The 22,309-nt window shown below is 55.1% G+C and overlaps 3 protein-coding genes across 3 annotated transcripts; 2 read left to right on the top strand and 1 right to left on the bottom strand.

Moving 5' to 3' along the window:
• Positions 1 to 60: 60 nt before the first annotated feature.
• On the top strand, positions 61 to 14,585 carry DNAJC18 (DnaJ heat shock protein family (Hsp40) member C18). The gene is made up of 7 exons (XM_039702701.1): positions 61 to 183; positions 303 to 448; positions 1,851 to 2,036; positions 4,755 to 4,867; positions 6,634 to 6,743; positions 8,413 to 8,585; positions 12,066 to 14,585. The coding sequence occupies exons 1-7, from the start codon at positions 146 to 148 to the stop codon at positions 12,188 to 12,190; spliced, it is 891 nt and encodes a 296-aa protein (XP_039558635.1). The 5' UTR covers positions 61 to 145; the 3' UTR covers positions 12,191 to 14,585.
• LOC120499177 (mucin-1-like) lies at positions 14,562 to 16,298 on the bottom strand. The gene is made up of 2 exons (XM_039702700.1): positions 15,561 to 16,298; positions 14,562 to 15,464 (listed from the first exon to the last, which is right to left on the bottom strand). The coding sequence occupies exons 1-2, from the start codon at positions 15,692 to 15,694 to the stop codon at positions 14,564 to 14,566; spliced, it is 1,035 nt and encodes a 344-aa protein (XP_039558634.1). The 5' UTR covers positions 15,695 to 16,298; the 3' UTR covers positions 14,562 to 14,563.
• Positions 16,299 to 17,397: 1,099 nt separating this feature from the next.
• On the top strand, positions 17,398 to 21,992 carry PROB1 (proline rich basic protein 1). The gene has a single exon (XM_039702699.1). The coding sequence runs from the start codon at positions 17,592 to 17,594 to the stop codon at positions 21,585 to 21,587; it is 3,996 nt and encodes a 1,331-aa protein (XP_039558633.1). The 5' UTR covers positions 17,398 to 17,591; the 3' UTR covers positions 21,588 to 21,992.
• Positions 21,993 to 22,309: the final 317 nt, after the last annotated feature.

Raw genomic sequence — 22,309 nt, 5'->3', positions numbered from 1 at the left:
CAGAACCCCCATGACGTCACCGCCCTTCGCCGTGACGTCACGCCCCGCCGGCGCCGCCGGGCCCGCTCCCAGCAGCCCCCGCGCACAAGATGGCGGCGCGGGGCGGCGGGCGGTGAGCGAGGGGCGGCGGCGGCCGCGGGCCGACATGACCTACACGGCCGAGCAGCTGGACGGGGTGCAGCGGTGAGCGGCAGCGCGGGGCCGCGGGAGCTCGGCGGGCGGCGGGGAGGGGCGGGGCGAGCCCGGTGCGCAGCGGGGAGCGGGCCCGGGGCGCCCCGGTATGACCCCGTGTGCGCCCTCAGGATCAAGCGGTGCCGGGATTACTACGAGATCCTGGGCGTGAGCCGGGACGCCGGCGAGGAGGAGCTGAAGCGGGCGTACCGCAGGCTGGCCCTCAAGTTCCACCCCGACAAGAACCGCGCGCCCGGAGCCACCGAGGCCTTCAAAGGTGAGGGGGCCCGGGGGCACCGGGGGGCAGCGCCGGTGCCCAGCGGAGCCGGGAGGGGTCACGGACACTGCAGCGTCCTCACAGGACCCCGCTGCGGCTCCGCAGGGTTTGCAATTCTCTCTGCAAAATACGCGTCTCCCTTAGAAACGATGGGAATGCATCCCAAGTCCCATTCCCAGATACTTCTGAGGAGTTTTACAAGGGTCTGGAGGAGCAGGACACAGGGAATGGCATCTACACTGTCAGAGGGCAGGGATGGATGGGATATTAGGAAGAAATTCTTCTCTGTGAGGGTGCTGAGGCCCTGTCACAGGGGTGCCCAGAGCAGATGTGGCTGCCCCTGGATCCCTGGAAGTGTCCAAGGCCAACTTGGATGGGGCTTGGAACGGCATCGTCAAGGGGTGCCCAGAGCAGATGTGGCTGCCCCTGGATCCCTGGAGTGTCCAAGACCAACTTGGATGGGGCTTGGAACGACATCGTCAGGTGGGAGCTGTCCCTGCTGATGGCAGGGAATTGGAATGAGGTGATCTTCATGGTTCCTTCCAACCCAAGCCATTCTGGGATTCAGTGATACTGAAGAAGGTTCAGAATTTGGAACTGGCACTGGCCATGCAGGAGAATTGAGTGCTTGTCATCAACAACTGCACCTTGTCATGAATAAATTTTTATTTACATATATGTGTATAAAAATATGAAATTAAATCCAGCATGCAGTGTCTCAGTGATGCTGCAGTGTTACTGTCTAAACTCATACACATCTCCCCTTCCCATGCAGCCCAGCATGAGGAAAGCCAGTGACTCATTCAGTCTGTTGAAACAAGGAGCTTCTGGAGGGCTGGTTTTTATCTGTTTGTGTTTGAGTTGTATTTGTCTATGAACTTGTTCTGTCAGAGGTCAAAGAAGAAGATGAGCCAGACAAACCCTTCTGAGTGGTTGGATGTGAGGTGTGAAATAGATGTGCCACAGAGCTTCAGGAGCATCTCAGCCAGCAGGAAAAACTTGGGATAGCCCTATGCATTTTAACTGGTGCCTGCAGTTATTAACTTTGTGTTAGCTGTCTGTGGGATATGGAGGTGCACTCAGACCAAACTTGCATTTGGCTTGAGCTGATAAAATTCTCCATTCTCACCCAATTTCTTGGCTGAAGTGAACTCTCATGTCAGTTTTACAAATATTTCAAGTCCCTGCATATACTTGGACACTTTTGTGTTTCTCCTGTTATCAGTGACAGCAGGAGTGGTTTCATCACAGGTGGTGGCAGGGCTGTTACACATCTTTTGTAGAAGTAGCTCAGTCTTTGGTCAAGCACAGATTTCCTAGGCTTGTTTGGACTTTTTTTGCTGCTGCACTTCCAAAAGTGTGAGCTCTGGGAACGTAACACTGGTTTTAATTCCCTCTCCAGCAATAGGCAATGCTTTTGCAGTTCTGAGCAACCCTGAGAAACGGCTCCGCTACGATGAACTCGGCAGTGACCACGAGCACGTCAGCACTGGCCAGGCCAGGCACTACAATTACTACACAGAATTCGAAGCAGACATCACACCAGAAGAAATATTCAATGTGTTTTTTGGTGGGCACTTCCCTACAGGTCAGTACCTGGCTGCAGTGGATTCAAAGGGCAGTGGACTGACTAACCCTGAGGGAATGGCTGGAGCTGGGCCAGGGCAAGGCCAGGCTGGATTCTGGGAGTATTCCTTTCTCCCCCCAGAGGGTGCTGGCCCTGCTCAGGCTCCCCAGGGAATGGGCACAGCCCCGAGGCTGCCAGAGCTCCAGGAGCCTTTGGACAGCAGAGATGCACAGGGGGATTGCTGGGGGTCTGTGCAGGGCCAGGGCTGGATGATCCTTGGGAGTCTCTTCCAACTCAGCATATTATGTGATTCTGTGAACCATGAGGAAGTTCAGCTTCCCTTGGGACTGCTCAGGGAGTTGATGATATATCTGAAAAGAGCAGAAACCTTTTCACATTTGATTTCTGCCTTTCTTTCATTCCCTCCATCATCTGAAGCCAGTAATGGTATGGGAGGTAACAGAGGATGTGAATGAGAAGGGATCAGAGTTGTTTTCCATGATGGTTGGACTCAGTGACCTGAGAGGTCTTTTCCAACATGAACAGTTCCATGCCTGGGTTGTACTTGTGGCACCTGACAGCATTCCAGGCCAGCAGGGCCCAGCTCCTGGAGCTGTGGTCTCAGGGGAAGCCGGAGCTCCTGTGATTCACAGCAGCCTGTGCTGTAATGGAGTCACAGCCTGGGAGCTCAGCAAGTGCTGCCTGCCAGGGAAGGATCCAGGGCTGTGCAGGATCCAGGGCTGTGCAGGATCCAGGGTCTGTGCAGGATCAGTGTTGCAGCAATGGGAGCTGCACCTGGAGCAGCTTGGTACGTGTCTCAGCCCAGCCTTGGCGTTTGGATTTGTAGGAAAAATAGAAAGATCCTGCAAGATCACTGGATTAAAAGGAAATTTGAAGGTTGTGAGGACTTCAAGGGCCTTCCTGGCAGCATCTAAGGAATTGCTTTAGCACTCCCAGGAACTTTTCACCACCAAGGTGTCACAAAAAGTGAGGTACACACCACTTAGTACAATCTGAAGACACACAGACGAGTAGTTACTTGCTAAAGCTTGCTGTGAGTGGTGCATGTTGCAGCTGAGGGGACCTGGGATCCCAGACTTGCACCAGTGGATGTGCAGAGCCAACCCCAGCATGGTGTAATTCCAGCTGGAGTCTGCAAGTTTTCCATCTCTGACTGTGCAAGGAATTGCCTCTGGATGTGTCCTGTGTGGGACATCACCCTCATGGAATGGGCCTGTGGGGAACTGGGATGCTTGGAGTTGAGGACAGGAAATTGAGGAGCTGTGGGAGGAGTTTGGGTATGGGGCATGGCAGGTTTCTCAGGGACACTGGCATGGAGGAGAAAATGGGAATTTTTGGCAAAGCAGCAAAGAGTAAAAAAGTAAAAATGTGATTTTGTAGTAGTAGGTGTTGCCAGTAAACAAGAGTTTCCTCACTGGGCTTTTGAGGGCAGGTTTATGGCTTTATTTTTACTGAACAGTTTTTCTCTATGGATATTCCATGGAAAAATAGTTAAAATGTTAAACGTGATAAAACTCAAAGGAGACTCCACTTGGCAGAGTGTTGCAGTTGTAACTAAGAGAGGATACAAGTTCTTCACATAAAAAATAAATGCATATGGAACAAAAGAAACCTCTGCCTGAAATCCTTGGAGAAATTTAAAATTTGGGAAAACTTTTTTTCTAGGCACCCCTGTAAAAGCTGTTCTTCTTTTCCCACACTGGCTGCTTCTTTTGACAGCTTGATAAAATCCTGTCTGAGCAATGTTGAACGATAGAAATAAACTTTCTTTTTTTCCCAAAAGCACCTTTCCTCCTTGGAGCCAGCCTGGCTTGGCTCACTGTTGGAGCTCTGACTGCACACATGCCTGAAGCTTGGAAAATCTTTGAACAAGCAGTGGAACAGAGGTTTTGACACAATAGCAGAGGTCACCTTTGCCCAGGTTTCTTGCAGAATTCTTTGGGAAACTCAAAAAAAGGGCAGGATAAGAGTATAAAATAATGTGACATCTTTCCCAAGGCTTAAAAATAGTTTTGCATTTCTGTTGTGATGATAAGCCACAGATTTCAATTCTCTAGCACAAAGATATTCTGAATTTCAAAAGAGGAGAGCACAGCTATTATTAAGATATTCATATGGTGATAAAATCAGATCCTGGGCTTCAAATTGAAGCAGCAAATGCAATTCTTCCCTCATTTTAGATTTTTTAAAAATAAATCAACCACATTCTGTGTGCAGGAAAGAAAATCCTGAATGGTTCTCCTTTTTTACTCTTTTAAAAATCTCTTTCTTTATTATAAAATAATTAAGTAAAATTATTAATGGCTTGAAGGCAGAGGAATTAGAAATGAGGGTAGAAGACCACATTCAGTAATTATGGGAGACCATAATTCACAGCCTGAGCATGGTGAAGCAAATTCATTTTCCTGCCACAGCCTTGCAAGTGAATGTGACACGAACAGCATTAAAATATGAGATAAAATCATACAAATCAGAACATGTTTCTGCAGCTTAATTTAAATTAAGATGGATTGGAGCATACTACAATTTCTCTGGTAGACTTTTTGGAATAACATTGTGGTGGTTTAATTCTGAGGTGGTTTGTGCTTTTTACTTTGAGATCTCCCAGCTGTAATTCTGGCTGTGGAGTATAAACCTGGATAACTCAGTAGAAGCTGAAGAATCCAGGTGAGTACCAGCAGCTGGGTGAGACATGAGTGTGTCCTGGTTTCTTTGCAGGGAATATCCACATGTTCTCCAATGTAGCCAGAGATGCTCACTATTACCCACGGAGGCACCGGGCCGAGAGGGCGTGGACACAGGAGCCAGAGGAGGAGGAGCACAGGCCACAGGTAGCTGGGAACAGGGATCTCCTCAGCTTAAATATTTAAACAGCTCACCAGGGTGAGGGATCCTCTTCCAAAGCCAGGACAAACCCTCCCAAGCTTGAGTGCTCAGTGTTTATCCTCAAGGGCCACAGCCACACTGGGTATTTTCTTTGTCACTGGATTGGCTTTTATTAACCACTGCTGTAAAGATCTGTTGTATTTCAGCATCTCAGGCACTCCAGTTTCTGTCACTGAGGGTTTTGCTGCTGCTTGATTTTTGCAAGCTCCAGTGCTTGGTAATCCAGCAACAATGAATCCAAATGGGGACTGGTGATGGACGTGGAAGCAGTGGCTTGTCCTCAATGTGTATTTCATCCTTCAGTAAATGAGCACCCAGGGGCTGCACAGGCCTCTTCCAGCTGGGGACGGGATGGGCTTGGGACACATTGCTGCCAGCTGAGACTTCCAGATGAGACACAAGGTGTCCTTTGTTGTCAGTGCACATACACACCTGCCACCTGCCTTGGCAAGATCTTCCTCTGGAGACAGTCTGTTAACCTCCAGGGATCATTCTCCAAGGAAGATGAGTTTTGCCTTGTGAGTCTCAGGCTCAGAAAAAAACCCTGGTACAGCTGATAGACAGCTAAGCTGGGAGAAGTGAATCCAGCCCCTCATTTCAGGAAAGACACTGAGGAGCTGGAGCGTGTCCAGGGAATGGAACAGAGCTGGGAAGGGGCTGGAGCCCCAGGAGAGGCTGAGGGAGCTGGGAAGGGGCTCAGCCTGGAGAAAAGGAGGCTCAGGGGGGACCTTGTGGCTCTGCACAGCTCCTGACAGGAGGGGACAGCCGGGGGGTCGGGCTGTGCTCCAGGGAACAGGGACAGGAGGAGAGGGAACGGCCTCAGGCTGGGCCAGGGCAGGCTCAGGGTGGGCACAGCAGGAATTTCCCCATGGAAAGGGTGCTCAGGGATGGGGAGGAGCTGCCTGGGGGGATTTGGAGTCCCCATCCCTGGAGGTGTCCTGGATAGGGCTGGAGGTGGCACGGAGTGCTCTGGGCTGGGGACAAGGTGGGGATCAGGCTCAGCTTGGACTCCATGGTCTGGGAGAGCTTTTCCAACCTCAGTGGTCCCGGGATCCTGTGAATCCCACCTACTGCTACATCAGGAATCCTTGTTGCTATCCCAAGGCAGAGGGCAAAGCCTAAAGAGCTGCATATGATATTTTCCTCTGCATAAGAAAAGGCATTTTAGAAGCCAGTTTAGAAAGAAATGGAAGAGCAGGAGGAAAGATCAATGTTTTCTCTTTGATAGTGTTTCCACTCTTTTGTTCTGCCAAATGAATCTAATCAAAGGCCGGGTGCTTGCATCCTGTCTGAAGTTACACTGCATGGGAGCTCTTAACCCTTTACTGCTCAGGGCTTGGGCAGAGGCTGAGATCTTTGCAATGGAGAGCAAATTCAGAGGGTGCAGGAAAGCTGTAGGTACGCAGGAATTGCAGGGTGTTCCTGCAGGCTGGATTGGACACTGACAGGTACAGTAGTGCTGTGGGCACTGCGAAGGAAGGGGCAGAAAGAAAGGGAAAGAAAATTGTGTCCAAGAGTGTTCTGATATTATTAATAAAGGTTATTTAGAAATTAGAATGTCTTCCCTCTCAAAATCACAAAGTACTTCCTCTTTTTCTTCAGAGTTTACATGTAACATGTTGTTGATCTGTGATTGATAGCCTGGCTTCTGTGAACAGATGCCTTTTTCCATCTCTGTATTTTCTTGACTGCTAATCCTTGTACTTTTCAGAATTCATACTCTGCATTTATCCAGTTGATGCCAGTTTTCATCATCATAATAGTGTCAGTTATAACCCAGCTGATGGCCACCAACCCACCCTACAGCTTATTCTACAAATCGTAAGTCCTTTAAAACCACATTTTTCTGCTGCTGCTGTTTGCAGTATGGAGGCTGATGGAAGTTGGGTTTGACAGCAAAATGCACATTAATGTTCTGCTTTTTATAGAAAATGTTACCAGTTTGTAAATAAGGAAATACCAACAGCCTGCACTGCTGAGTTCTGAGCACTGTGATGTTACCTGTGGAGAGCTTCAGTGCACAGGGTGCTGAACTGTGAGGGTCAGAAGCCTTGCTCAGCTGGCACATAATGGTTTTGCACAGTGATACAGGATGGGGAGTGTGGATGTAGATCAGCCTCTCATCTGACCAAACCCCAGAATCTGTGGATCACCCCTGAGGTTCCTCTGAAAAGCAGCTAAAAAATGAAACCTGTGGTTTGCAGTATAAATCCAGATCTTTTCTGGAGCATGAATTCCACTGGAAGCTCAACAAATCGTTAAAGCCTGGAAATGCCCTGGTTTAACCTCTCCAGAGAATCAGGGCCCTGGGAACTAGCAGGCTCAGGGAGCAGAAGGACCCAGCAGAGCTGCTGTCCTGGGAGCTTGTGGGGCAGAGGAAAACCCATGTGCTGCTCTCAGCTTCCAGGGCTGGAGGAGGGAAAGAGCTGACCTGGGCTGGCCCTTACTCAGAGAGAAGTGGGGTTGGCAGGTTTGGGGCAGCCAGCAGAGTGCTCCAAATAGTCCCCTTGTTCCCTTCTGGGAGTAAAACTGCCCAAGTGCAGCCTTGCCCTGCTCTGCTCTGCCACAGCAGCCCAACATCCCTCATTGTTTTACCACACGATGTCAGTGTGAGGCCCCCAGGAAAGAAAAGGAGGGTGGATGTTTTTAGGGTGGCTTTTTTTTCCCAGAGAGTGTTTTTGCTATCTGCCAGTCCCATGTGAAACCTCCCACACTGCCCCCACAGCAGCTGAGCTGCTTTTCTTCACCACCTCCCCTTCTCCTGGTGATGGGAGAGAGTCAGGCCTGAGCCTGGTTCAGAGTTAGGCTGTTTATCTAAATCATAGCCTTAAAACACTGAACAGCCTAAAAACCAAAAGAAACTGGGGACACCTCTGAGACACAGGGAGGAGAAGGAAAAGAGTCCAGGAAAAAGGGGCAAACAGGATTCTTTTGAGTGTAACCTTTGTGTTTTGGCTGTCTGCCTCTCTCTGGGGGCAGTGATTTGAGCAGAGGCCTTGGGTATCTGCTTAAATAAGGAAATTCACTCCAGGAGTGCAGTTTCACCCAGTAACTGTGTCAGAGGAGCTGATTCTTCCAACAGGGTATTTTCCAGCCTGTTCCATGCCTCACTTTGCTTACTTATGATTATAAAACCTTGAAGAAAAGTGTAACTAGAATCCCCCCTTGCTAAATTGTATTTCTACTAAAGTATCCAAAAAATGGGAAAATCTAGATCCACCTGCATTGTGCCCTAAGTCTTTAAAGACTCTGGGATATTTTCCTATGGTTGTAGCAGGATGGTGGGTTCTGTTTGTACTTCACAGCTTGCTGTCCCTGAGATTGTAATTTCCTGACTTGATGGTTGAGGGAGCCATAATCCTGCAGAAATGAACTGTACAAACATTCCTGTAAATATTTTCTTCTAGAAGTGCTAATATGGAGAAACAGCTCTTGGTATTTTGAGGTCTGAACTGCTGATACATCTGATTTCTCCCTTCTGCTCCTACAGGTCCATAGGCCATGTTGTCAGCAGAGAAACAGAGAACTTGCAGGTGCCTTACTATGTTGATAAAAACTTTGAAAAGAATTATCAAGGAGCAGAACTTCAGGAGCTTGAGAAAACAGTTGAGAAAGATTACATAGACTATATTCAGACCAGCTGCTGGAAGGAGAAACAGCAAAGTAAGTTATTTCTGTCCCAAGGGTGTTTCAGGGGCTGGGGGGTGGCTGTGCTTCACAAAGCTCTGCTGGTTTTAGCCTCAGTTTCCAGTCCTTGTAACATCTCAGCCTTGCACTGGTTTAAGGTGTGCCACATCTGCTCCTAACAGTGAATTTGCTATTCTTGAGATCTGTCAAAATCCATTTTAAGTGATTCTGAGAGATGAGTGGAAAGTAGACTTCACCATTTAAGACACTTTTTTCTGCTCAGGTTTTATGCTTGAATAACCCTTAGTGATGTTTTAAACATACAACCCACCACATTTATCCAGCCCTGACAGATTGCTAGGCTGGAAAAGATCTTGAGACATCACCTATTCCACGTTTCCTTTGTTGGAGCAGAATCAGTTTTGCTTTGGCTGTCTCCACAAGAAGTTTCTGTAACTTTTTCCTTAAAATTTCTCCAAGAGTCCCGAGTGTGTCCAGGTGCTCTTGGCTCCCTTGCAGTGGGCTGTGTTCCTGGTATCAGTTTTCAGAGCATGCTTCTGTGGTTTGGGTGTTATTTGCATTTTCTATCTTTAGCTGAGTTACAGATCATGTTTTTCACCATTTTCAAGTCTTTCAAAAACAAGAATTGAATGCAGAAAGGAAGAACACACATGTGAGCATTCAGAATTGTTATTCTCACTCAGCCCTGAGTGGATCAGTGGCACAAAAAAAAGGCATGTTAACCCATATTTTATTGCTTGTTAATTGCTACTAATCTGGTTCGTTGAAGAGATAGCAAATTCCTGCTGTTGCATAATGGTAAGAAATAACAGAAATCAAATCACAAGGAGTAGCTTAGGCTGGGATGTTGTGACTGGTTTCATTCAGTGATTTTATTCACCTAAAGTGCTCATCACCTTCAAATGAGTCACCACTTAGTGCTGCTGTGTGTAAAGGAAGCTGGAACAAGTGTGAATGTACAGTAGCAGCAGACAAGCTGCTTTCACACACTGGTGAGGGTTTTTAATTACTCTGTGCAGAACACTCCTCAGCACACTCCTAAAAGGTGCCTTTGCACTTGTTTTCAGTTTCTTTACCAATTTATCTAAAGAAGACTCATTTAATCCTAAAGGAGAGGTAACTAGTGTTGCTAACTCCAGGTTCTTTACAGGTGTTTGATGGGAAGGCTTGTTTTGGCTTACTTTACATAAAAGTTACCAATCCTGCTTTTAAAGAAAAATAAAAAAAATACGTAGGCTCTGAAGTTAAAAAGGAAAAGAACATATAATATAAGACCATAAAAGCCCTGAAGTTTTTGGTGTGTTTATCAGTTTTGATTATCTGTGGCTGGCAGGAGCAGCCTCCAGGGATAGTGTGGATGTTCATACTCATAAATGTACGCTTGCTAAGGGGGAGAGTTTCTTTCTTACAGAAAAATCCCTTTAATTGACCTCGTGCAGTTGAAAGTCACCACATTGTCTCACAGAGAGCTGGAGCTGGGGAGAGCCCAGTCCCAAAGAGGGGACAAGGTTTGTGAGTCTGAGAGAGCCCAGGAGCCAGAGAGGGGAGATGATCCAGCCTGGAATGCCAAGTGCCTGCCAAGCCATGCTCCTCCAGAGCTTTGTGCACTCAGGGGTTGTGTTGGTCACCAGCTACAAATACATTCACAGCAGCCACAGTTAGCATAGCCTGAGGCCACTGCTGTCATTAAAAACTCACCGTTTTCAGAGTGCTTCCCATCCTGGCCATAGCTGAGACTGGGCTGACCTTAGGACAGTCATGTTTGTAAAAATAAACTCTGAGTACAGGATGGAGTGCTGGGGAAATGTTCTGCAGATGCTGAGGCGGTTCTTAGTCAGCTGTTGCTGCACAGTCCTGGTCCCTTAATCCTTGCTGAAGTGTTGGAATTGGTGTGATGAGTTTTTGTCAGTTAAATGCCTATTTATAGTACATTTGTTGTGTTTACTGAGGGCAGATTTCCCTTGAGCACCAGCAAAACAGACAGAGATGAGTAGTTCAGGAACAGCTTGGGTTTTAAAGTCCTTCATTTTAAGACTTGAAAAGCATTACCTGGTGTCCAATAACATTTTTAAAAAAACCCTTTAAAATAATGGATTGGTTGTACGTTGTTCAGCCAGTCAGTTTTACAGTGCCGCAGCAGACTCAGCAGAGCAGTGTGTGAAAGTTGGGTGTGCTGTGGGTTTGGGTCTTCTGAAATCTGGGGCACAGTTAGGTTCAAAAAGCACATGCCAGGTTTTACAGGAGATGTTTCAGGTGGGATGGCTCAGTTGTAAAGTGAGACTGCAGAGAGCTCGGACTCACAAAACGGCAACTGAAAACCAAGTCAGGATAAGTATCACAGAATCATGGAGTGGTTTGGGTTGGAAAGGGCCTTAAAGCTCATCCAATTCCACCCCTTGCCATGAGCAGGGACACCTCCCACTGTCCCAGGCTCCTCCAAGCCCCAATGACCAACCTGGCCTTGGGCACTGCCAGGGATCCAGAGGCAGCCCCAGCTGCTCTGGGCACCCTGTGCCAGGGCCTGCCCACCCTCCCAGGGAGGAATTTCTTCTGTATATCCCGTGTAAATATAGCTGGAATTCAATATTTTAGAACTTCCTTGGAGAAAAGGCTTCAGAAGAACTACTGTGTAACAGATTGAAACCCACAAGGAGCAAATGTGATGGAATGAATGCTGTCAAAAGTGCAGGGAATAATTTTCCTCAATTGGATAAGTGTAAACTGAGATTCTCCAGTGCACAGCTCCAGGGACTCTGGGCTCAGGGACAATTACCTGAGCCTGTTTTTTACTGGAGGCTTGACAAGGCTGTGCCCAGCACTGCTTGAGTGGCATTTGGTTATAAACGTGGAAATGGATTCCTGCTCTAAAATGAGCTGTTCCTGCCTGTCAGTTTGTGAAGCTTTTCAGTGAGTGGGAGGAGGGTAAATGGCTTTAAATTTCAGTGGGACGGGGACAGAATTCGTAAGGCATGAAAGGATCTATTGAAGTTCTTTCCACTCTGAATAATTTTGTAAAATGAGGGGCTTGTAAGGTGTATAAAAGCTCTTTGGAAAATGGAGTGTCATCAGGTAGCCTGTGCTTACGGAGATGTTGACCTTTTCAGAAGTAAATTACTGCTGTTCTCCTCGGTGCATCTAATCCTGCAGCCAAATTATTCTGCGGGGAGAAACCTATATTAAGACTTCCTCAGCTAATCAGCAAAAGCAACTTCTCTGAATTACTGGGAGGAAATAATTTAAACAATGGAATTATTTCAGTTTTATGTGGCTTTTGAGAAGAAGGGGAACAAAATGCAAAGTACATTTGAGATTATTAATGAAAGGGCAGGGAGGCCTTTCAGACGAGTCCCTTGGGTAGCTGTTCACCTCCCTGGCTTCAATACCCACCAAAATTAAAATTTAGAAGTGCCACAAGGATAACAAAGCACTTAGAAACAGTACTTTAATGGAGGCTCAGGACTTCATCCTAATACATCTTTTTTTTTTATCTTTCAGAGTCTGATTTGTCCAATTTGGCCAAGCTCTACAGAGATGAGCGGTTAAAACAGAAAGCAGAGTCCCTGAAACTCGAGCACTGTGAGAAGCTCTCCAGTCTGATTGGGATGCATAAAGGGGGCTGACCAGGACGCACACGTTCCATGCTTTTATTTATTGCTGGTCTAACTTATGTTTTTATTTTCCTCCATGTGAAAAGGAAGGAGTCTGTTGTAAAGAGTGTAGATATTGGAGTCCTCCTGCAGGCAGTGCAGAGAGGGGCTGGCACAAGCTGCAGGGCTGCTGTTTGCTGTAATATATCCTGTACATTAGATTTGGGTCCAAGGACCAGTGGCACTTTGTAAATTCATTCCCCAGGACACGCTCTGAGCTCGGACCCCAGCTGTGTGGGTGGTTTGTCTGCCATCCAGGCTGTGTGTGCTTCCCAGGAGAGCAGGCTCCTCTCTGCTTCCCTTGTTTCCTATGGATCTGCAGCTCCCTGGATCCCCGGAGAGCGCCGTGCTGGGGCTGGCTGTCACCTCCCCCTGTCCCTCCGGGCTGTGCCACAGAGCTGGGGTGGTTCCAGTGCAGGAGGGACAGTCCCTGCCTGAGGGCAGCCCCTGAGCACATTCCCAGCTCTCCCGTGTGTGTCCGTGCTGCTCCCAGGGAGGGCTGTGCCCGTCCTGACACCAGCATGGGAGCCTGGGAATTGCACCCATTCCAGTGTCTGCCAGACTGCTGGGAAAGCAGCACTGTGGTCATTCCCTCCTCTGTTTCCAGTGGCATATTTCGAAGCTGGCTGTTCCATTCTGGTTTTTATCTGCACACTCCCCCAGCTCTCCCAGGATCCTGCATTTTCCGGTACAGTTCTCATGTAGCATATTTTTACTCTGTTGAGCAGCTATGAATGTTTCACTGTAGGCATGATACTGCAAAGAGAAAAATTCATGTGGCAATGTCCTGTTTTTTCTTGGTCCTCCTTCACACAGCCAGGCCTTGAAGGCAGGTTGATGCTGGGTTGTCCTGGTGAGCAGCAGAGCAGTGTTAGAGCAGTGTTGCTGCAGTTGAGCACCATGAACCCCCCAAGGCAGTCTGGTGTATGCCCTGCATGGAATGATCTGCTCTTCCAGGGAATTCCTGCCCGGGGTGGGGGCTCACAGAGCAGCACTGCTCCCCTCTGACCCTGGGAACGGGAGTCAGTGACACCTGAGCAATGCTCTGCTGTTGCCACATGCCTGAAACTCGAGTCACACAGGATGCACAGGTGGCCTTGGCTGAGACCTGAGGAGTAAATGCTCAAAAGCTTGGGAAATGCCAGGATTAAGCCTGCCTTTAAAGCTGACTGTGTGCTGGGCACTGGTGCAGGGGGGTAGGAGTCTCACTGGATGGAACTGGAGATGTTGGTGCCACAGTGTGTCCCCTCCATGTCCTGTCCCATCCATACAGCCCTTGGAGGTTTGGCAAGAAAGGAAGCTGGGGGAAAAAAAACTTTCCTGGGGTCTGCACAAGGATGAGGGATTGGTTTGAGGCCTGGTGCTTCTGTACACCAGCCCTAAACATCCCAGGAGAGGAGGAGAACAGTCCAGGGACAGCAGCAGTGCTGTGGTTGGATGTCATAAAAAGGAAAAAAACCCGACACAGTGACTCTAAATTGCATTTTTATGGTGCATTTGTAAGAAACCTTGTAGGAATGTGGGGAAGTAGAGTTGAAATTTTGGGGCATCTGGAACAGGAAAAGCACTAGTGAAAATGGCATTTTGAGGGGGTTGGTGTGGAGCATTCTTAGTGCCAGGGCTTGTCCGAGCTTAAGGGCAGAAATGGGTGATGATTCCAGCTTGGTGGCTGGCACAGCAGGCAGCCTTAATGCTGGTATTTCCCACTTTTGAGCACATGAGTGTACAAAAAGTGAAAATAATGTTGCTTTTTATATATTAAATAGCTTTAGAATATATTAGGAATCTATTTAAGTGGTTGGACTTTGTTCCAGGGCTGGAATCTTCCCTGCCGTTCCCATGTGACTGTAGAGGGATGCAGGTAGGGAGACCAAATCTGGCAACTTCCTGGACTCACAATGTCCTGCACGGAGCTTGAACTCCTCCACAGCATTTTGCACTGAAGCCAGATGGTACCTTTTTCATCCAAAGACCTCGAGTACTTGATGGAGAGCTCCTGTGGGAAGCACAATCAGCTGGGAAACGCAGGAGGGAGGTAAAAACATCCCCAAAAGCAATAAGTGTTTTGTTCCTAACCAGGGTCAGGGTGCTGGTCCTGGTGTGTGCTGTGAGGAAGGGCGTGTGGCTTGGGACCTCTGCGGTGACAAACAGGACAAGTTGTGTTTGTTCAGTGCTCCTCGGGGAAAAGGAGAATCCTCTCCAGAGCCCCGATGTGGAAACACATTGCTGTCCTTCTCCAAAGGGTACTTGGGGTTCTTTGTGGGGCTCTGACAGGAGGAGAGGGTGTTCCAGAGTGCACCAAGCGCTTGAACATGGGTTTGTGTGTGTATATATATTTATTTATTTTTAAATAAAGACGTGACATCGCTGTGTCTGTCGGTGGTTGCCCGAGCCTGGCGCCGGGAGAGTTGCGGGGGATGGCGGGGACGGGGCCGGGGAGGAGGAGGAGGCAGCCGCCGTTTGCCGCAGGGACGTGGCTGAGGGCTTGGGACCGGGATGGGGATCGGGATCGGGACCGGGAAGTGAGCTCTGTCCGTGCGTGAGGGGCCGGAGGCTCTGTGTGGGGGCACCGGGGTGTGTGCAGGCCCCGCCTTGAGGTGGGGCTCGGCGGGAACGGGACTGAGGGAGGGGAACGGGACTGAGGGCTGGGAACGGGACTGAGGGCTGGGAACGGGACACGGGACTGGGAACAGAACAGGGAATGAGGCAGGAGGTTACAAGCGGTGCCGGGAACGGGACAGGGGCTGGGAGTGGGGCTGGCCCCTGGCACGGCGCCGTGGGCCGCAGGACGCTCCTGCCCCGCCGTGTCCCAGCCCGGACATCGCCGCTGTGCCGCAGCCCCGGCTCGGCGCTGCCCCGGGACACCCTGGCTCGGGGACAGCGCTGCCCCGGGACACCCTGGCTCGGGGACAGCGCTGTCACACAGCGCCCTGGGCTGTCCCAGGGCCTGGGCTCCTCCCAGGCGCTGCTGCCGCGGCCCGGATGCCCAGGTCCCTCCTGAACCCGAGGCGGCTCTGAAAGCCCCTGCCAAGCTGGGCCGGTGTTTCCTGCTCCTCCGGAGCCGCAAAAAGTAGCTCCAGCGTGGGAGAGGCACATCCTGCTTTCAGCAGCTACCAGCAGCCTCCCACCTCCTCCTCGCTGCCCGTGCCAGGCTTGCCAGCACTGAGGTGAGCACGCTCCGAGCTGGCACGAAACCCAGGTTAATAAGCAAATACAGTGGTGAGGCTTACAGGCAGTATCATGCTGGCTTAAACATAAATGAGTGTTTAATTAGCAAATCTGGCTCAGCCGGGGTCCACCCGCTGTTCTGTAACATGTTTGTGCCCCACAGGCACAGCCCAACCTGCTCTGGCTGCTGGGAGGTGCTGGTTGGGTTTCATCTGGCAGGAGGAGCCCGGGGGTCTCGCCACACCGAGGGACAAACTCGGGAGCAGCAGGAGGAGGTGCAGGTCTGCAGCGTGGCCTGGCTTGGCACATTGCTGGCAGCCTGGGGCTGCTGCCAGGGCAGTGACAGCAATGCCTGGCCAGTTCTGCTGCTCCCACAGCACCCCCAGAGGGGCTGTTCACAGCATCCTGGGGGTCACAGAATCACAGACTGGTGTGGGTTGGAAAGATCCCCAAAGGCCACTCCCACCCCCTGCCATGTCAGGGACACCTTCCACTGTCCCAGGCTGCTCCAAGCCCTGTCCAGCCTGGCCTTGGACAGTGCCAGGGATCCAGGGGCAGCCACAGCTGCTCTGGGCACCTGTGCCAGGGCCTGCCCACCCTGCCAGGGAACAATTCCTTCCCAATATCCCCCCTAACTCTGCCCTGTATCAGTATGAAGCCATTCCCTGTGTCCTGCCCCTCCATCCCTTGTCCCCAGTCCCTCTCCAGCTCTCCTGGAGCCCCTTTAAGCCCTGGAAGGGGCTCTGAGCTCTCCCTGAAGCCTTCTCCTCTCCAGGTGAGCACCCCCAGCTCTCCCAGCCTTTCCCCTGCCCCACTCCAACACTCGTGCTCAGCACAGTCCTTGCTGCTGCTGCTGCTCCGACACCCAGCTCCTGCTAAAACCACAATGGTCACAGTGACAACAGCTGTGACAAGTGACTCAACACCACCGGAGGCTGCGAGGGTGGCAGGAGAGCAGCACCGGACACCCGGCTGTGGTGTGCACCTGCTGTCCATCCTCTGTCCATCCGCTGTCCATCCTCTGTCCATCCGCCTCCCGGCACCCTCTGTGGGTGCTGCAGGAGGTGGGATGGCCCCAGACACAGCCTGGAGCTCCGTGGAGAAGCAGGACCAGGGATGGCAACTCCAGCACTGCCCTGGCAGGCTGTGCCTGTGCCTGAGCATGAAGAAAGGGCTTTGGGGGTTTGAAATCCCACATACACACTCCTTGCACAAGGCCACCACACCACTGAGCGCTGCCCACGGCAGGTCCCCTGCAGTCCCTCTGGGCACAAATGCCACCTGCAAGCCCAGCCCAGCTCAGCAGGGAAGGGTTAAGTGCCAGCCCAGCTCTGCGGGAAGCTTTCCTCTCCTCCTTGCCAAGGTTTAAATTTAGTCCCTGCATGAACCCAGAGGACGTGGGCATCAGGTTGCTTCGGGACTGGCAGCACTGGGGAGCACCTGCTGCTGTTTCATGGCAAAAATTCCCCCAAAAGCTGGGACTGGATTGCAGCAGCAGCACTTGGGGTGGACAAGCTGCAGAGACCCTCGTGCCACCCCAGCCACCCCCCCACTGGCTTGGGGTGTCCCCAAAAAAGACACATGCTTGCAGTCCTTCGGTCAGCTCCATGCCTGGGTTGATCCCAAGCCTTGAGTCTGCTCCTGGCCGCTTGGACTGGCTGTGTGGCAGCTCCTGTTTGGGGCAGGGTGTGTTTAGGGGAAAGCCCAGCGTGGGCACACCATTGCTGTGGCGAGGTGGGCAGTGGCACCGGGAAAGGAGCCGTGGTGGGGATGGAGCTGCAGCTCTGGATCCTGCCGTGCCCTCAGCACTGGGACATCCCCAGATGTCCCCTGCAGGGCTCCCCCGCTCCAGGGCAGCCCAGGCCGTGGGATCACACCCGGGAGTTGTATGGGGTCCCCTGGGACGTGTCCCGCGGTCTGGGGAGAGCGGGGCGGGGTGAGGGGCAGGGATGAGCCGGCGGCCCCCCGGCAGGTCCCCGAGGCTGGGGGCGGCGGTGGCATCCCTGCAATGCGCTTGGCATCGGCTGTCCCGGCTGGCGCTCGCCGAGTCCATGTGATCCCGGGCTTGCTCTGTGCCGCCGCCGGGTCCAGCCGCCGGGACGGCGAGGGAGCCAGAAGGTCGAGCCAGCGGCCCCGGCATAGCGGCCCCAGCCCCGAGCAGGGTTCCCCGGCAGCGGCTGAAGCCCCCGGGCTCCTCCCTGCCACCATGCCCCGCGGGAAGAGGGACCCGGTCCTGCTGTCCCCCGAGGGCGAGGGTCCCCGCGCGGCTGCGGACGGCCGGCGCTCCGCGGAGGAGGAAGAGGAGGAGGACGGACACCTCCCGGGGCTGCCCCGCGACGACCTCACCAAGAGCATGTCGAGCTCCTCCGTGTCCTCCTACCACTCCGCCCTGTGCTCGGACGGCACGGAGACCTTCAAGGACTGCCTGGAGTTCCTGGACGAGGAGGGATCGCCCGGCCGGGCTGCCCCGGGCCGCTGGGCTCCGGCGGGGGCCCCCGGCGTGCCCCCGCCGCCCGGCCCCCTCGCCCGCCCGCAGCGGGCTCAGCTGTCCAGCGCGGCTAAGAATAGCCCAGCGCCGGGCCAGGGGGGCAGGATGGGTCCCCTCGGTGGGGACCGGCAGCCTGTGCCGGCCGCGGCCGCCGGCGGGGAGCCGGCCGTGCCCCGGCAGCCCGGGGCGATGCTCGCCGGGGCTCCCAGCGACTCGGACGAGGTGGACGGCGAGGTGCAGGCGCTGACGGCCAGGGCTTTCCGCAGCCTCTCGGGGCTCCCCGGAGCTCGCCTCGACATGTGCAGCTCCCACACCTCCTCCAGCCTCTCCAACTCGCTGTCGGAGGACGGCGGGCGGCCGCGGCGGTGGCCGGCGGGCGCCGGGGAGCCCCGGGGCGCGGCGACGGCTCTGCACGGCAGGGTGGGCTGGCCTTTCCTCGCCGGCGTGGACGGGGAGCTGCTGGGCAAGGAGCAGTTCGAGTGCGTGGACGTGGAGCTGGAGAGCGGAGAGGCCAGGAAGGGCCACGGCAAGAAGAGGACGGTGCCCAAGCGCCAGATCCTGCTGAAGAGGAAGGAGAGGAAGGAGACGGGCTTTGGCCCCCGGGGGGATGGCCCAGCGCCCCAGCCCCCTGCCAGGAAGGAGCCCCCCAGCAAGGGCAGAGCCGTCGGCGAGGACTTCAGGCTCAACTACCAGCAGTTCATGAAGGCGGCGTCCCTGGAGGCCGGCACCGACAGGACCAGGGCGGCCTCGTGCCTGGTGAAAAACGTCCTGGCCAAGAAGATGCAGTACGAGCAGCGCATCAAGATGGAGCAGAAGGGGCTGCGGGGCAGCTCGACCTCCTCGGGGCCGTCCTCCGCCGGCACCGACCTGCTGGGGGATGGTCTGGAGGGCAAGTCCAGCTCGCTGTCCCGCTCGGACTGCAGCTTCTCGGCCGAGGACCTGCGGGGCGGCGGGATGCCGGTGCCCACGGCGGCCGCGGGGAGCTCCGCCACCACCACCCATCCCACCAAGGGCGTGGTGCTCAGCGAGGCCACGAGGGAGACCGTCTGCAACCTGAGGAAGACGTTCAACGAGCTCAACCAGAGGATGAAGTACCAGGAGGTGCTGGAGGGCCGCTGGCTGCCCGCGGCCACGGAGAAGCACACGTCGGAGAGGATCTGCTACCAGCGAGCCCGCGCCTTGTTCGAGGCCCAGCCCGGGGTGGGGAAGGTGCTGGATGTCGCTCCCCGGTTTGCGAGGGCGCCGAGGCCGTGGCCCAGCTTGAAGGAGCGAGCCATCGGCCCCATCCATTCCCAAAGCCTCCCCTTCAAGGCCGAGAGCCGGGCGCTCCCCGCCGCCCCGCCGCGCCGCCCCTTCGCCTCCTCCCGGGCGCAGGAGGCGAGGGCGCTGCCGCAGAGCCAGCCGGAGAAGCCACCAGCAGTGCCCCGCCGGCCGCCCAGCCCCGGCACCATCCCGGCACCCCGGGGGTCCCCGCCGGCCGCGCCCCCCAAGCCAGAGGAGAAGGGGAAGGGGCGCGTCCCGCAGCCCCGGGACGTGCGCAAGCTGGTGAAGAGCAGCTACAGCCTCAAGTTCGGGACTGCCGGCGCCTCCCGCGGCACCGTGGCCCCGGCGAGCAGCGGGGAGCCGCCACCAGCCACCCCTCTGGTCATCCACTGCACCTCGGTCCGCCGGGAGCCGCCGCCGGAGCCGGCGGGCGAGGAGGTGCTGGCAGCCCCCGGCCGAGAGCCAGCCCCGGCGTGTGCCGAGGGGTCCGCAAAGGCCCCGCACAGCTCCCCCATCAACATCACGAGGGTCCAGGCCACGCGGAGGGGAGCGGCCCCCGCGGAGGAGCCGCCGGCGTCGCCCCCGCGCCGGGAGCGGAGCGAGCTGCGGGTGCCGCCGCGGGCCGAGCGGGTGCCGCACGTCGAGAGCCACCTGCACGTCCTGGTGGGCCGGCCGGCCCGGGAGCGCTCCCCGGCTCAGAGCAGCGCGCTGCTGCGGGCAGAGAAGACCCTTCTCCTGCCGCCCAGTCCCGCGGAGGGGGAGGAGGAGCGCGGCCGTGGCAGCAGCGGGGCGCTCCCCGCTGCCCAGGGTTCGGAGCCGCTGGGGCAGCGGCCCCGCAGCAGTGACAGCCGCGACCCCCGAGCCGGAGCCCCGGGCGGCAGCAGCGCCCGGCAGCCCGGCGGCCGGCGGGTGTCGGTGGGCAGCGGGGGCTCTGCCGGTGGCACCGGCCCCGCCGCCCCGCTCCGAGCCGGGCACAGCAGCGAAGGCTCCCCGGGGCGGCTGCCGGAGCAGAGGGAGGCCTGGGAGCACCCGCCGCAGTGGCCGGCGGCTGCAGAGCCCTACCCGCCTGCTGCCCCGGCGGAGAACTCCAACTACTTGGCAATCCCCGAGAGAGCCCCCAAATCCACACAGATGCCAAAGCTGTCCTCGGTCCCCAACCCAGGCAGTGCATCCTTTGGGACCCCCTTTGTCCCCAGCCCGGCCAGCGCCTCCTTTGGGGCTCACTCAGCCCCCAACCCAGCCAGTGCCTCTTTTGGGACCTCCATGGTCACCAACGTGACCGGCTCATCCTTTGGCTTCCCATCAGCCTCCAGCCTGGCCAGCACATCATTTGGGACCCCTTTGGTTTCCAGCTCCAACAAGTCTTTTGGGGCCCCTCTGGTGCCCAACCTGTGCAGCACATCCTTTGGGAACCCCTTGGTCCCAAATGCATGCAGCATGTCCTTTGGGAACCCCTTGGTCTCCAATCCATCCAGTGCATCCTTTGGGTCCCCACTGGTGCCCAATCCATCCAGCATGTCCTTTGGGAACCCCTTGGTCTCCAATCCATCCAGTGCATCCTTTGGGAACCCCTTGGTCTCCAATCCATCCAGTGCATCCTTTGGGAACCCCTTGATCCCCAACCCAGGCAGCTCATCCTTTGGGTCCCCCTTGGTCAGCAACCCAGTCCCCACTTCCCTTGGGCATCCACCAGTCTCCAACGTGGCCGGCTCTTTCTTTGGATCCCCTTTTGTCCCCAACCCAGCCAGCGCTCCGCTGGGAACCGGTGCCTATCCCCTTCCTGGTGGGGAAGTGCCCTGGGGCAAGCCCAGCCCTGAGCCCCCCCTTCCCCGACCCCCCGAGGGCTCGGCTGCTGTGGAGCCCCCAGTCCAGCCCCACCTGGAGGATGCTCCTCATTTCCTGAGGAGGACTGATGGCTCCTCGCCGAGTGGGAGGAGCAGGCAGAGCCCCCCCAAGCCCTTCCCCACCGCCGTGCCTGCCCAGCGGAGGATGCTCGTGGATCCCAGCAGCGGGAAGTGCTACTACGTGGAGCAGCCGCGGCAGCCCCAGATGAAAACGCTCTACGACCCCGAGACGGGGCAGTACCTGGAGGTGCTGGTCCCACCGGTGGCATCACACACCGGGCTCTACCAGGCACCTTTCAACCCGGTGCTCATGGCCCCGGGGGTCTATGCCCCCTCCTACGCGTCCTACGGCGGCTTCCCGGGGCTCCCGGCGCCGCCGCCCTCCGCCCCCTCGCCGCCGCACCCCTCGCTGCCGGCTGCCGACAACCCCGGGACCCCCGGCTCCGCTCCCAAGGGCGAGGGGTCGTCCCCTGCCGGGGGTCCCGACTGCGGCTACCTGGAGAGCCCGTACTACATCCCCACGGGCATGCGGGCCAGCCCCGGCCCCGAGCAGCCCCCGGCCCGCGCCAGCCCTGCCGCGCCCGAGGGCTCGCTGCTCCGCATGTGACGGGATGGATCCGCGGGCATGTCCCTTCCCCTGGCCCGGCTTTGCCCAAAGTCAGCACCACCCTGGCACGGGAAAGCCTCTCTGCCCACGGCTGAGCTGGCAAAGTGCCGAGGGGTAGCGGGCACTGGTTGGACTTTACTGGCTTCTCATGGAAACGGGGACAAAAAGGGTGTTTTCCGCTGTGAGCGCCTGGCAGCCCTAGGGGGACATGGAGGTGTGGGCCCCGGCCAGCAAAGGGACCACAGAGGCCCTGCTTCCCCCTGTCCTGCCAGTCCCATCCCGAGGATGACCCGAGCTGGTTCACCCAGGGGGTGATGGCCTGGACACCCCCAGTCCCCCCAGCCATGGCTGCAGCACAGATACCCCAAAATAGTAATAAAAATGCTGAAACAGCTTTAAACCTGCTTATTCATCCTGTGCTTGTGTGGTCTGTAAAGGGAGGCGAGGGGCTTAGGCACTTGGAACATGCAGTGCTTCTCTCTGTCTTGGAATATCCACCCTGTCCAGAGGAGCAGGAGGAGACTCTGCAGTTATCAGTGAGCCCTAAACCCCAAACCCCAGCCCTGAGCGCCAAACCACAACCATGAGCCTCTAACCCCAGTCCTTAACCCCAAATCCCAGCTCTGAACCCCAAATCCCCCACCCAGACCCAGTCCCTGTAAGTCCACACCATCCCAGGAAGGACTGAGGTTGAGGAGAAGGGATCAGGCTGAGTTGCAGGA

The sequence above is a fragment of the Passer montanus genome, unplaced genomic scaffold (genome assembly GCF_014805655.1).
Source record: "Passer montanus isolate IOZ18808 unplaced genomic scaffold, ASM1480565v1 scaffold159, whole genome shotgun sequence".
Lineage (NCBI taxonomy): Eukaryota > Metazoa > Chordata > Aves > Passeriformes > Passeridae > Passer > Passer montanus.
Note: the sequence above shows the minus strand (reverse complement) of the source record. Positions and strands in the feature narration are given on the sequence as shown.